Source organism: Chaetodon trifascialis, chromosome 3, assembly GCF_039877785.1.
Source record: "Chaetodon trifascialis isolate fChaTrf1 chromosome 3, fChaTrf1.hap1, whole genome shotgun sequence".
In the NCBI taxonomy this organism is placed as follows: Eukaryota; Metazoa; Chordata; class Actinopteri; order Chaetodontiformes; family Chaetodontidae; genus Chaetodon; species Chaetodon trifascialis.
The window spans coordinates 14,276,732-14,290,250 of record NC_092058.1 but is presented as its reverse complement, the minus strand read 5'-3'; the positions used below and the strand labels follow the sequence as shown (position 1 = coordinate 14,290,250).

General features: G+C 40.5%; 2 protein-coding genes across 2 annotated transcripts; one reads left to right on the top strand and one right to left on the bottom strand.

The window, feature by feature from the left end:
- The first annotated feature begins 729 nt into the window (after positions 1–729).
- Positions 730–2,303, top strand: LOC139351056 (green-sensitive opsin-like). Its single transcript, XM_070992713.1, has 5 exons — positions 730–1,129; positions 1,216–1,384; positions 1,550–1,715; positions 1,827–2,066; positions 2,182–2,303. The coding sequence occupies exons 1-5, from the start codon at positions 745–747 to the stop codon at positions 2,278–2,280; spliced, it is 1,059 nt and encodes a 352-aa protein (XP_070848814.1). The 5' UTR covers positions 730–744; the 3' UTR covers positions 2,281–2,303.
- A 3,940-nt stretch (positions 2,304–6,243) lies between these two features.
- Positions 6,244–12,396, bottom strand: synprb (synaptoporin b). The gene is made up of 5 exons (XM_070958821.1): positions 12,272–12,396; positions 11,597–11,721; positions 8,658–8,856; positions 8,341–8,532; positions 6,244–8,254 (listed from the first exon to the last, which is right to left on the bottom strand). The coding sequence occupies exons 1-5, from the start codon at positions 12,293–12,295 to the stop codon at positions 7,877–7,879; spliced, it is 918 nt and encodes a 305-aa protein (XP_070814922.1). The 5' UTR covers positions 12,296–12,396; the 3' UTR covers positions 6,244–7,876.
- Between the last annotated feature and the right edge of the window lie 1,123 nt (positions 12,397–13,519).

Below are 13,519 nucleotides of genomic sequence, written 5' to 3'. Positions count from 1 at the left end.
ACACACACACACACACACAGGGCCGTGACATACAAAACGCTGGAAAGGCGCGAAAATGAGTGACCGCAGGAGATGCAGTAAAATTTGTACATTGGTAATTAGTTTTATACATATTTTTACATTATGTAACATTTACATAATCAACAAAAAATCTGAGGAGCCACTTGAGAGCCGTGAGAACCGGCTCTGTTAAAAGAGCTGGAATTCCCATCACTATAACATAGACTTTATCAATTTTGGTGAAGTGGTGATCAGGCCCACCCAGACTTAATCCACTCCTGCCCATCTGTCACGTTCTGCGTCCGCCACTGAGTTTTAAACGCGCAAAAAAGACCAATAATTTCTATCAAAATAACAAAAACTAAGGGCATTTTCTGTATATCACTATGATATACCACTTCCTCATATGAGAAAGTGGTATATATCATAATACAACATTTGACCCCTTTTCTCTCTAACACGTAGAAACTGTGAAGATAGAGTTTAAGCATGTGACCCAGGTCACAGCCCCTCGCTTCCTCAAAGTCAATTATCCATCTGACATTAGCCGTCCGTGTCCTCACAATCCTCTCGTAATCTAATTTTGCTAGTTTGAGGATAATGTGAAGAAGGTATAAAACAGCACCTAGGTCAACATAAGACGCCTGTGTGGGGTTAGTTAACACTGCAGGTGACTACTGGGTGATTTCACACACCATCAGCACTGTCCATTGATTGAAGCTTCAGCAAAGTCGGTGACCGAAGATGGTTTGGGACGGAGGAATCGAGCCCAATGGCACAGAGGGCAAGAACTTCTACATCCCCATGTCCAACAGGAGTGGGATTGTCAGAAGTCCCTTTGAATATCCGCAGTATTATATGGTGGATCCCATGATATACAAGCTTCTAGCGTTCTACATGTTCTTCTTGATCTGCACTGGAACTCCCATCAACGGTCTGACATTGGTGGTAACGGCTCAGAACAAGAAGCTCCAGCAACCTCTCAACTACATCCTGGTCAACCTGGCTGTGGCTGGTCTGATCATGTGCGCCTTCGGATTCACCATCACCATCACATCTGCAATGAACGGCTACTTCATTCTCGGACCCACCTTCTGCGCTATTGAGGGATTCATGGCCACACTTGGAGGTTAGAAAGGAGGAGCATGAAGTCCTTTCTTCAGGTCAGTGTGTTTAGAAGAACAATGTGAATTAATGGCTTCTCTTACATTTCAGGTGAAGTTGCTCTCTGGTCACTGGTCGTCCTGGCTGTTGAGAGATACATTGTCGTCTGCAAACCCATGGGAAGCTTCAAGTTCACTGGAACTCATGCTGCAGTGGGAGTCATTTTCACCTGGATCATGGCTCTGTCTTGTGCTGCTCCCCCTCTTTTTGGCTGGTCCAGGTACTTCACACATTATTTTAAATCTTAAATGTTAGTTTAATGCAAATTTCTGTTTTAAACAGGTCTGGTGAGATTTCTATATTTTCTGAGCCACTCAGATATTGTTCAAGCAGATGCAGATGCAGAGGCTAAATGCATGATTTGCTCTTCTTAAACCTCACACAGGTACCTTCCTGAGGGAATGCAGTGCTCCTGTGGACCCGACTACTACACTCTGGCTCCAGGCTTCAACAATGAATCATACGTCATTTACATGTTTGTTGTCCACTTCTTCGTTCCTGTCTTCGTCATTTTCTTCAGCTACGGAAGCCTTGTGCTGACAGTCAAAGCTGTAAGTGAAACTTTCAAGCAAAATCTCTCACTAACTCACCACAGCTTGCCTCACTGTATATGATAGATCTTTCGAGATAGTGACTATCTTTTATTTTATCAAACTTGTTAGGCTGCAGCCCAACAGCAGGAGTCAGAGTCCACCCAGAAGGCTGAGAGGGAAGTGACACGTATGTGCGTCTTGATGGTCATCGGCTACCTGATAGCTTGGGGACCATATGCTACTTTCTCTGCTTGGATCTTCATGAATAAGGGGGCTGCCTTCACAGCTCTGACAGCAGCTCTCCCTGCCTTCTTTGCAAAGAGCTCTGCTCTGTATAACCCTGTCATCTATGTGCTGATGAACAAACAGGTTGGTTTATATGTTTTTTTTAGTTTCTGGTATTTGCTTCTCCTCAGATCAGTTAAATTCTCAAACTGAACCATGCACTTGTTTCTGAATTTGCTGTCTTTGCCCTCTTTTTCAGTTCCGTAACTGCATGCTGAGCACTATTGGAATGGGTGGCATGGTGGAGGATGAGACCTCAGTTTCTACCAGCAAGACAGAAGTGTCTTCTGTGTCTTAATCAGGATAACATCCTCAGATCTGTGGACATTTTCCCTCCCGATTGCTTCCAGATTTTAAAAAATATCCAGAGGAAAAAGAAAATCTTGAATTTTTGCCAAATGGATTTATGGATTTGACGAACGGACTCTGGTCTAAACACAACGAGGAATTCCATCTCACCTGTTAATATGTATATGTAATTGCATTTGCTGTGGAGATGATCTTGTGCAGCATTTGTGTGTTTGTGTGCTTGAAAGAGCATATGAGTGAGTGAGCATGTGTGAATGAACTGTGACTCACTGTACAGCATCTGACAATGTGAAAAACACCTCAACTCTCAAGTCAGACTAGACCTGCTGAAATGTGAACACTTTATGCTATGAAGTGTAATCATACATGGGGTATTTTCATGTAATTATGTGGGAGTGCATATGTTTTACTGGTCTACCACTGTTGTCATTTTCATGTATTTTATGAAAAAGAAAAAACAATATATGTTTGAGTAGATAATAAATGCATGCATGAAAACAAATGTACTGGTATGTTGAGTTCACTCTGCACTATACACGCTGGTGTGATTACCAGCTGTCTCAGCCTTCTTCTTCTTTTTTTTTGTTTTAAACCAAAAAATAAGAGATATTAGACAAGTGTTTTTTTATCAATCGGTTGAACAGTCTTAATAATCAAGTCGAAGTCAAAACAAGTGAGCTTTAAATATGCTTGTCCTTAGATCCTTGAACAAGAACAGACTAAAACCAAAAAACCTTTCAAGGAGCAAGAAAGGAAGAACAACATCAGAGGGATCCCTTTTCTTCTGCTGTCATATTACCTTTTGAGTAAAAATATTGCATATTCAAAGTCCCATACTCACTACGCTCTCATCAAAACATTCTCAAGGTCCTCAGTGTGACTGTGTGAAAGTTGAAACGTGCTTGTCCACACATGGACTTGTAATCCCATGTTATAATCCTGTGTGTGCCCTTTAAACTGCATAAGATCATTGGTCATTCTAGGAACTGCCGCTAAGTCAATTAGTTGTATTATATACACAGCAATTGCTTTACTGTAATTGGCACTTTAACACTATTAGGGATGGGAATTGAGAACTGGTTCTTTTGACAACTGGATCCCAGTAGCTCAATTCCTTGGAAGACAAATAACGTTTGCCTGCCTGGTTAACAATTCTGCTAATCGATTCCGCCTGTCTCGCACATGCGTGACAACGTCACACACGCTGCATTGTTTTGGTGTAGAACGTAGCCGATATGGCGTTGAGGCAGAAATGCTCCAAAGTATGGCTATATTTCACGCAAAAAGTTTCCATTTCTTCAAAGGGGGGAAATACCTCCGACATGCTAATACATTTGTCCACACAGCATGCAATTCATTTGCAGGAATGTCACGTGTTTGATACGCTACTTAGCGACGCTTGTGAATCTAGTGGCAGAGCAAACACCAGGGTGTCATCTGTTATCACATCTGTTATTAGTACCGAAGGTAATGTTGAACTCTTACAAGCCGTGTCTGTTGTGTTAGTTAGCCAGCCCCATTTCACTGTGTGAAGTGCTTTCGCCATATGAATCATCTCCATGTCTTTCCATCAAATTTAGATGACGATGACTGCCAGAGTCAGGCTGGCTCAGAGGCTGCAGTGGGCACCGGCAGGTCTCACGCACCTCTATAAAATAAAATGACCAAGATGAGGATAAAGGAATGTCACAGAGCGGTCACTGGATTTGTGGTGAAAGGTTTGCACCCTTTTGCCACTGTAGATGCCGCTGAATTTCGGTAGGTTCATTTGTTGCATTTTATCTGGCATATCTGTTCAAATGAAAATCAGAAATTTGAGTTCTGTCAGAGTTGCATGTTGTTATTTTAACCAGTGTAGTTCTGCTTCAGGGCAGCATGGTGGCGCAGCAGGTAGTGCGCTTGCCTCACAGCAAGAAGGTTGCCGGTTCGATCCTGGGTGGGGCCTTTCTGTGCGAAGCTTGCATGTTCTTCCTGTGCATGTGTGGGTTCTCTCCAGGTAATCCAGCTTCCTCCCACAGACCAAAAACATGCTCATTAGGTTAATTGGTGACTCTGAAAATGCCCCTAGGTGTGAGTGTGAATGGTTGTTTGTCTTGTGTGTTGCCCTGCGATCAACTGGTGACCAGTCCAGGGTGTACCTCGCCCCCTCTTGGAGATAGGCTCCAGCTCCCCCCCAACCCCAAAAGGGATCAGCGGTATAGAAAATGGTTCCCAAAGTTCCTTTTGAAAACAGGACAAATTTCAGTCAGAGAGAGGTGTAGAAAAAAACAAGTATCTCTCAGTTTAAGAACAAGTGAAGAAGGGGAACTCATGTGGTGACATTTAATGGAAAAACTCCTGTGCTGTCCACATGCAGCACTATTTACCATGTTGCACCTGCTGTGGGAGCCCTGCAGACCATAGACACACTCATGCATGCTGAATTTCTGATGTGATGCTCTACCTCCCCCTTGAGGCCGTTGTTATTACAGTATATCTCCAGTGCAGCATGCCGGACTATGAGATTTCTGACAATGTTAGATACATTTTGAAAGTCTAAAGCTACACATCATTTCTGCTCTCGTGGAATAAACTATGGCACATGTGCCAAGTAAAGAGCTCAGAGGCTGAACAAGATTAGACTTTTAAAGAGTTATTCAAGCTGGACCCTCAGCTGGAGAGCTTTCAGGTGATAAGACAGGCAAATGATGCCCCCTGCAGGTGTCTACATGGCAGTGAAAATGTCTTTGCACCATTCAATTGCATTGTGCTCTATTTGTAAATAAAACTTCTTCATGTCATGTAGGTGGAAAATAGAGACATGGTCAAAGAAAATGTTACACACCGGTGTATAACATGCAACAGCTCACAGGGTATTAATTACATGTAAATACACCCTTCTCCCATAGCCGACAGGCCATCTATCTGATGATGTAGCCCTTTATTTCCTGCGGATAACCTGACCCTAATTGTCATGCCGGGGGCACATACGCTGTAATTTTCTTCAAAGAGCCTGCTCTGGACACCTGCATGTGCTTAGTGTCTCTGTCAGGGGGCCGGCAGAGACAAGCGTTGCCTCTCTTTGTTCTAATTGCCTGGATCAGATGGGAGGAGCTGCATACAGAGGTCTTAATAACAAACTTGCGAGTGCACTGCATATATTTCCAGGCTAATGTTCACTGTTCAGGGGCCTGGAAGACGACACCAGCTCTGCTCGCTGAGGCAAGCAAAGGATGCACTTTGATGAGCCTTACTGATGAGATAATGTGGAGATATAAGGTTTAGATATTTAGTTATTATTGCCAGTGTTGTTGTTTTGGTTGTTGGGGACACAGTAGCTACAATCATTGGCTTTTGGGACATTCGTAAAAAACATCAAACACCATAATGGATCCTTTCTTAGATGTGTGTGATTTGATCTACTAAAATCAAATTAATAAATAAAATATTAATGCCAGTGCCAGGGATTACATCTGAAGCATCGCTGAAAAATAAACAAAGGAAGAGTAAAGAAGAAAACCAGTCTGACAATTATAGATAAAGAAAAACACCTCATCTGTAGCTTTTTTCTTCCATTTATTCCTCATTAAAGATGTTTTCCTTGTCCAAATCAAGGGTAGAGGGTATCATATACTGTACAGATTTTAAAGCCCCTAGAGGCAAATTTGTGATACTGGGCTGCATAATTAAAACTGGCTTGACTTGACAGCACACCTGTCTGATAACATCTTGCTACAGAGAGCTTCTAAACAGCAGGAGCTGCAGTCATATATAGTGAAAGAAGTGGTAAAGTAGTCAAAACTTGGTGACAACGGTGTCCTTGTGTGTTGCTGTATTATTTTTGCTCTATTTATTTATTAACACACTCATCTCAGATGAAATCAGATGGATTGCATCATTAGGTTTATTCTAAAGTACTGTTGTGACAGGCTGTGCAGTTATACACATTACACATAAATGCGCAAAACTGTCGGAGTTGCCCTTTAATCCAAAGCAGACATTAAGTTTATTAATATTCTTTATAAGACAGTTTCTATTCGATGAACTTGATTGGCTTTGCTTGACTTGCTCCTTAATTCCCATGTAATAAAGTATTGAATATAAAATCAGTATATGTCACTGAGTAAACAGCCCTGATTTCCCCAGTCAGCTGTTTGCCATCAACAGATTTCAAACTCTGCAGGTTGTGTGATGACTGGAGTGGAAGTAAGTGGTTTGGGGTATTAGTCTCATGTTAACTGCCTTACAGAGGATAAAACCAACACCCTGAGGGATTATCCCCTTGGCCTTTGCAGTTGAGCTAATCCTGATACACAGTGTGAAACACACTTTCATGTCTGCACTGGTCAATATTCATTACTGACTCCCTATACTGGCTTCTCATGCTTCGTTCTCAGTATTTCCTCACTTTCTGTCTTCTCCGCTCCCTTTTGGAAATGCAAACAGCTCTCAAGAAAAACCATGGTAACAACAGCTCTGCCGTGGCTACGCTCACTGTGATAAGACTGAAATCCAGAGTAACACTGAAGACGTCTGCGGAGCAACACTTCAGACACACTTCAAGTGAAACAGCAAACTAAATTTAATACCTGGCACGAACTCAATATCACACAACGCACACATTCACGCCACTGTGCACATTTTGAACTGTATTCTATAAATTATATACAAGCTATCTTCCTTTGTGTGATTGTAGTTTTAATGACAGTGTCGTGCTGAGGACTGTGACAATAAAAGTAGAAGACTCAGATGAATCATACGCAACATGAACATTTCAGCATATTCCACATCTAAATTATGCATCTTGGTTTGCTCACTATATTCTTCTAAAAGAGAATTCTTCAGCTTTGACACAGATATAATACAATGTGGAAATATTTACACACAAGATAGTTTTTAAAATAAAACACATTCAAAGTTACACTGAAACAAGATTAATTATCGTTTTTCATTTAAAAAAGAAAGGGCTAGCAGAGACACTGGAGTGCCACATTGACTATAATATCAGAAAATACATCAGTATTGATAAAGGGAATAAATTATACAATCAAACATTCAATATTTATAGCAAGAACTCTAGGACATTGGTTATATACAGTATATGTCTGATCTGATACTGCACGTTTTCCATCATACCCATATGCCAACATACTGTACAGGGCAAGATGTGTCCTGTAATGTATGCCGCACATTACCGTAACTTCCAAAGAAGGTTTCAGTTTAGGTAAAAACATGATAAATCAGGAGAAATTAGTTCAATGAGGTGACCACAGATATTCCATCACCTTATTATTTTGTGTTATTTTTCAAGGTTTTAATTGAATTCATGATGTAGTTTGACTGTTGAGTGATTTTTGAGACGTGCAAAGCAAAAAATCCACAGCCATATCTGCTAACTGCCAAAGGTCAGCTTGCAAAATAAATAAAACCAAGCAAAACAAATTGCGGATTAAAACAGTAACAACTTCAAATTTCTTCATTTCAAACTACAACAAGCGCACATCAGTTGATTCATGACCATCAGTGTGTTCATTTTATCTGAAGTTAATAATCATGAATACATAAGGTGAAAATGTTTGTTGATTGTTTATCAAACAAGGGCAAAATCACATCTCATTGACAAAGATCATCGGCCCTTGAGAAGCCGCTTTATTCTCCCTGTTGTAAGTGACCGGTTTGCCGAGATATGCGTGTGGTAAGCTCAAGCTTACTTGCGACTGGTTGAAGCTACTTTGCTTGTGGACCTGCTGACCAAAATCCCCTTTTGACTGATTGAAACTGTCCTGTCTGGAGGGCTGTGGACCAAAACTCTCCTCTGGCTGGTCAAAGCTGCTCTCACTGTAGAGTCGCTGTCGCATTTCACTGGCAGGTTTCCCAGAAGCACTCCTGGTTGGATATCTCTGACCTGTCTTGTACCAGCCTGTCTCTTTGAAGACAAACCAGATATTTCCAACCCAGAGGACAACATTTACAAAACCAAAAACCTGGAGATAGAAGAAGAGGCAGGAGTAAATGGCTTGTATTATCCAGTTGTGTGTCTTTGTGCTTCATTTGTTGACTGAATACCTACCGCAGACGTATTCAGACGTGACCAGAGAGGCTCCTGGGTGACTGTGCATTTGTTCTCCTGAGCTCTGCAGGCTGAGATGAGCAGGAGCACCTGCGTTGGGTTTGTGGCCATCTTGACATCAGAAAGAGTTTTGGCCCAACAACAACTGCTAACCAGCCACATGAGGGAGAAGATGATGGTAACAAGAAAATCCTGCTCAGGACAAAAGAGTAGGAAGAAAACATGAAAGAAGGAAGTGCCACATAAAATAGTTAAGTTGATGTGTCACACAAGCATAATTCATGCTGAGACATGAGGAGGTGAAGGTATAAACTGACCACAAGCGGGCCTCTGTTGTTCTTCAGGTACTTGTTCTGGTAGAAGACATAGACAATGGTTGCCAGCAGAGAGTACAAGAAAGCAAAAACACCCACAGTGAGGAAAAACTGAGCAGCTGTGGAAAAGTCGCCATCCAGGAAAATAACCTCTTCCCTCTTCGTGTCACACAAGGGAGCCTTGAAATGCACTTCTTGTAATCTACAAGACAAAAAGAGGAATTATTCACTGGCACTCTGAGAGCGCTTTCATTAGCTGGCTCAAAAAAAAAAAAAGAAAAAAAAAAAAAGAAGGTTGAAGCTTCAAAAAACATACTAGATACACAGCTGAGAAAACTTTTGGTGCTTTATTGGAAATAAGTCTGTGTTTTCTTTCCCGTGAGACTTCTGTGAATGTGGTGTTGCACACAAAGAGACAGATTCTACAAGATTTTTGAAGAAAGAAGCTACCGATGAAAAAACTCAAGTAGATATGCAACTTGGCTCGTCTATGTGACAAAAGATGCAGCATCTGGAATGTGAAACTGTTTCCCATCTCACTCTCAGACTGTGGCAAAGAGAGAAAATGTCACTATGAGGGAAGCAATTTCATTTTTTTCCTACACACACCTTGAGGGTTAATCGTGACATTCAATGGGAGGTTTTCCTGACCATTTTATTAACACTGTTATATGTGAATCATAAACTCTTTGGACACATGGTGCATGGGACCATATAAATATTTTGTTTCAGCCTTAAATTTCCAACATGCTGTATGACCTGAGGCAGTGGAATTACTGTGCCACTCTGACATTGACTTAATTATAGGTATGGGAAAGGTTTGGTCAGCACATGTTACAGTAGGGCAGTTTTTATCCTGTGGTATTTGCATGCTAACCAGCTAATTCAGTTGTTGAGCACACTGTGGGAAAGGATATTATTTTGCTGGGAGTTAAACAACGGTTTGAATATGCTGCTTTTATTTCAGTTATTAGTCATTGTCTCATTTTGTTATCAATCAATGTGCAAAACGCACACACACACACACACACGGAGTCCATCTGTTTCCATCCCTTTACGGACATTACAAAGACTTACATTCATTTCCTGGAGACCCTAACAATAACCATAACCACTACTTGTCTAACCCCAACCCATAACTTGACCTTAACTCAAGTCTTCTCCCCCCCAAAAATTACTAAGTTAAGGGGACCTGCATTTTGCCCCCATAAGGAAAATTAGTCCCCACAATGTGACTGTGTAAAAGACTTAGGTCCCCACAATGTCATTAATACAGGTCCCCACACGTAAATGCACACATATACACATACACAGTCGTGTTTCCATCACTTCAGAGGACATTACTTAGATGACTTACGTTCATGTGGAGACATACCCTGACCTTAAGTCAAGTCAAGTAAAAAAAAAAAAGTTTAATGCTTATTGGGAAAAAGTGTCTCCATAAGGAATGTGAGTCCCCACAATGTGACTGTGTAAACAGATTTTTTTCCCCACAACGTGATAAATACCTGGTCACACATACACACACACACACGCACACACACACACACACACACACACACACACACACACACACACACACACACACACACACACCTTTCTTGGCCAGATGCCGAGTCCAAAACACTGTAATGACAATCTTTGACTCAAAACATGAAAGCTCCATTTAAAATGTCGATCATATTACTACATAATGTACAACATTTCAAAAGAACTGAAAAATACAAAAATTCTGTTGGAAGGAAATCGGGTTCATGTGCTATTTATACATGACTAGAGAGGGTCCTGCTGAACTAACACACAGGCACACAGGCAGTGTGAAGTCTGCTGAACTGTTAATTAGACACATCTTGGCCATCACTGACACTGACTCTGAAGCGAGTTTTGGGATGCTCAATCACACCGACACACTGCTGCACCACAACCACAGACACACACACACACACACACACACACACACACACACACACACACACACACACACACACACACACACACACACACACACACCATTCTGCATCCAGATGAAATGTAAATGGAGACCAGAGAAACAAGAAAACTATTTCATTTTGCATCATCTGTAAAAATACTCTTTTGTCTATTATAATCCATCTTAACATTCACCCTGAAATTATGTTTCATTCTAACTCTGCTTTCTAACTCTTTTTCACTCAAAATAGCAACAAGGCTGACAAACAGTCCCTCTTTTCTCATCCTCCAAATATCTCAGGACAAATCCCAGACAGTCCCAAATACATTGAGGTCTGCAAGAGTCAAAATCAAACAGGGGCAAAAAAAAAAGAAGATACCATTTCCTGTTGCTCATCATCTCATCAGTTACATCAAGTTGCAGCAGGTACATGCTGCAAAGAAAAATGTTGCGATGAAGAGCTGTAACTTCACAAGACACCACCTGAGGTTAAGCCTGACAGGACTCCAGGTACAGTTTTGTCTAATGATGCAGTGGCTCTTAAATCGGACTGGCTTTCTTCTTCTTAGCTTCCTGTTCTTAAATTGGGAAAAGGAGAACAGCCTCTCTCTACTGAGCCTGACACCATGATGGAGCGGAGCTGTGCAGCTTTTGGTCCGTCTGACCAGTTTCCTGAAATATGCAGAGACAGTCCCTATGCACATGTCTGATTAGCCTGTTAAGTCTGATTTGAAAATTCTATAAATTGAACTAAATCAAATCATGCATGTAGATTATGTAACATGCCAAAGATGAAATCAAATGTCATAAAAAATAAAATTTTATAACAATTAAGATTTGTTCTTTAGGTATTTGTGTGATTACCTTTTGAGATCAAAGGTCAAAAATAACAATAATATGGGAAATGAATATATATCATGGAAGTTTTCAGTGAATTTCCTCTGTTTCTGATGTTTGGCATGTGAAACACAAGGAGGATGTTTGCAAAAGGAAGCACAAATAACTACTTTACCTGAAAGGATAGCCAAAATTAATGTTGATGCTGAGGTTACTCTGCCTCCTGTCTGCACAGTCCACTTTAACCTGGAGATGACCATAGTATCCTCCACATGTTGCAAAAGCACAGATGGCAAAAATCTATGAAAACAACAAATAGTCATAAAAGGACCATAATACTGCATAATCTATACACATCAATAAATTACAGGACTGATTACCAGGACTTATAATTGGCTTGAAAACAAAACCTGAATAATTCAGAGGTAGGAAGACAACTAACAGAGCTGCTCACTGTGCGCTGGAGGTGGCCACAGCAGTGCAGGGAGATTCAATTTGAAGATTTAACACAAAGTAGGAAGTCTCTCGCTCATTTTATTATGATTTTATATATTTTATAACTCGAATGCTGGATATTCATACAAAGAATGAGAGATTCGCTCTGTGTCTGCTACTTTGAATAGATTTTTCTTTACTTTGGCACAAACTGCTCTGACGCTTAACCAGCAGGCATTTCATCAAGTCATTTTTCACTCAGCAGACCATAAAATGGATCAAAAACAGAGAGATCACATGAGATACTGTAATTCATGCAATGCGTTAGATCCTAGAAGTGGAAGGAAGCAGAAATCATTGTAGCCAAAATGAACGGATAAATGAAGACTGACAAGACGAGTGAGATTACACTTACCGGGGCGAATATAACCATGCACATTTAAAAATCACGGATCTCAAGTCCAACTCCACAAAGCGACGACAGCTTTTGTCATCAGGTTGAAATGCCACTGATGTCGACAGGAACAAGAGACAGACTCTTTCCAGCAGAGGGGAGGGCTGACAGGAGATATCTTCCCCAGGGAGGAGTCTGAGATTTTCTGTACCTCTTCATTTTTTCAATAAATTGTAAATGCATGCAAAAATTGTGTGAATGTGTGCAAATAAGTTTTTGTAAGACCATAAAGATGCTGTTGTCAAAAGATGTTTTTTCTACATGAGCTGCATCAGAAACATGAAACACATCATCATAATCGGAACTAGAAATTTTGACTTGTTAGATAAACTAGCAGATTAGGTTTGTGGGGACGGGGAAATTCCTCATATTTATCAAGTTAGACAAACTGTTACAAAAATGCATTGGATTGTCTGAAAAATGCACAGACAGAATGCTGAAAACGGGCCTGTTGTTGACAAGATGTTTTGGAGAAACATGGCTTCACTGGACGATTTCAGCATATTAACTGTTTCCCTGGACGTGAACTTCAGAAGTGGCTTAACAGAGCTGATCTTAACCTTTCAGCTTGTGTTACAGTGCCAGACTGTACAATTTAAAAGCGATGAGATTTTGTGCATTTAGATTTTTCATCACAGGGCTTCTTATCCTAATGGCAGTAATAAGAAAAACAAATGGTGTTTGCTAATGACTGCAGTTTTTCAGCTTTCCTGAGTTGCTGATTTGTTGTGAAAATGCAGAAAAGTCAGTGAGAAAGTAATAAATGAAAATAACACAGAAAATAAACGATTTGATTCCCTGAGATTCTTGTCATTCCTGAATTCTGTGTGATTTTGCGGGTAATACATAGAATTTTTTTGAATACATAAGACCAACCTATTTCCTCACTGTGGTAACAACAACAAAAAAAGACTTCTGAGAAAGATCATGACTTTCTTCAACAGTGTAATAAGTTTAAAACATTGGTTCATTTAACATAATTTAACACATGAGGCTAAATGCTGAAAACTTCAAGAAAATTTGAATAATACTGTAAAACTCCAAACTATCTGGCAGCTCAAAGATATGCTCTTATTCATCAGCTGCATCACTGACAACAGACAAAAAAACATGCATGAGACATATTTATCATGCTAAGGTTTGATGAACAATCAGACTAAAGTGTTTGAAGTGTTCCAAACTTTCCCCAACTGACACTGGCATCTAATC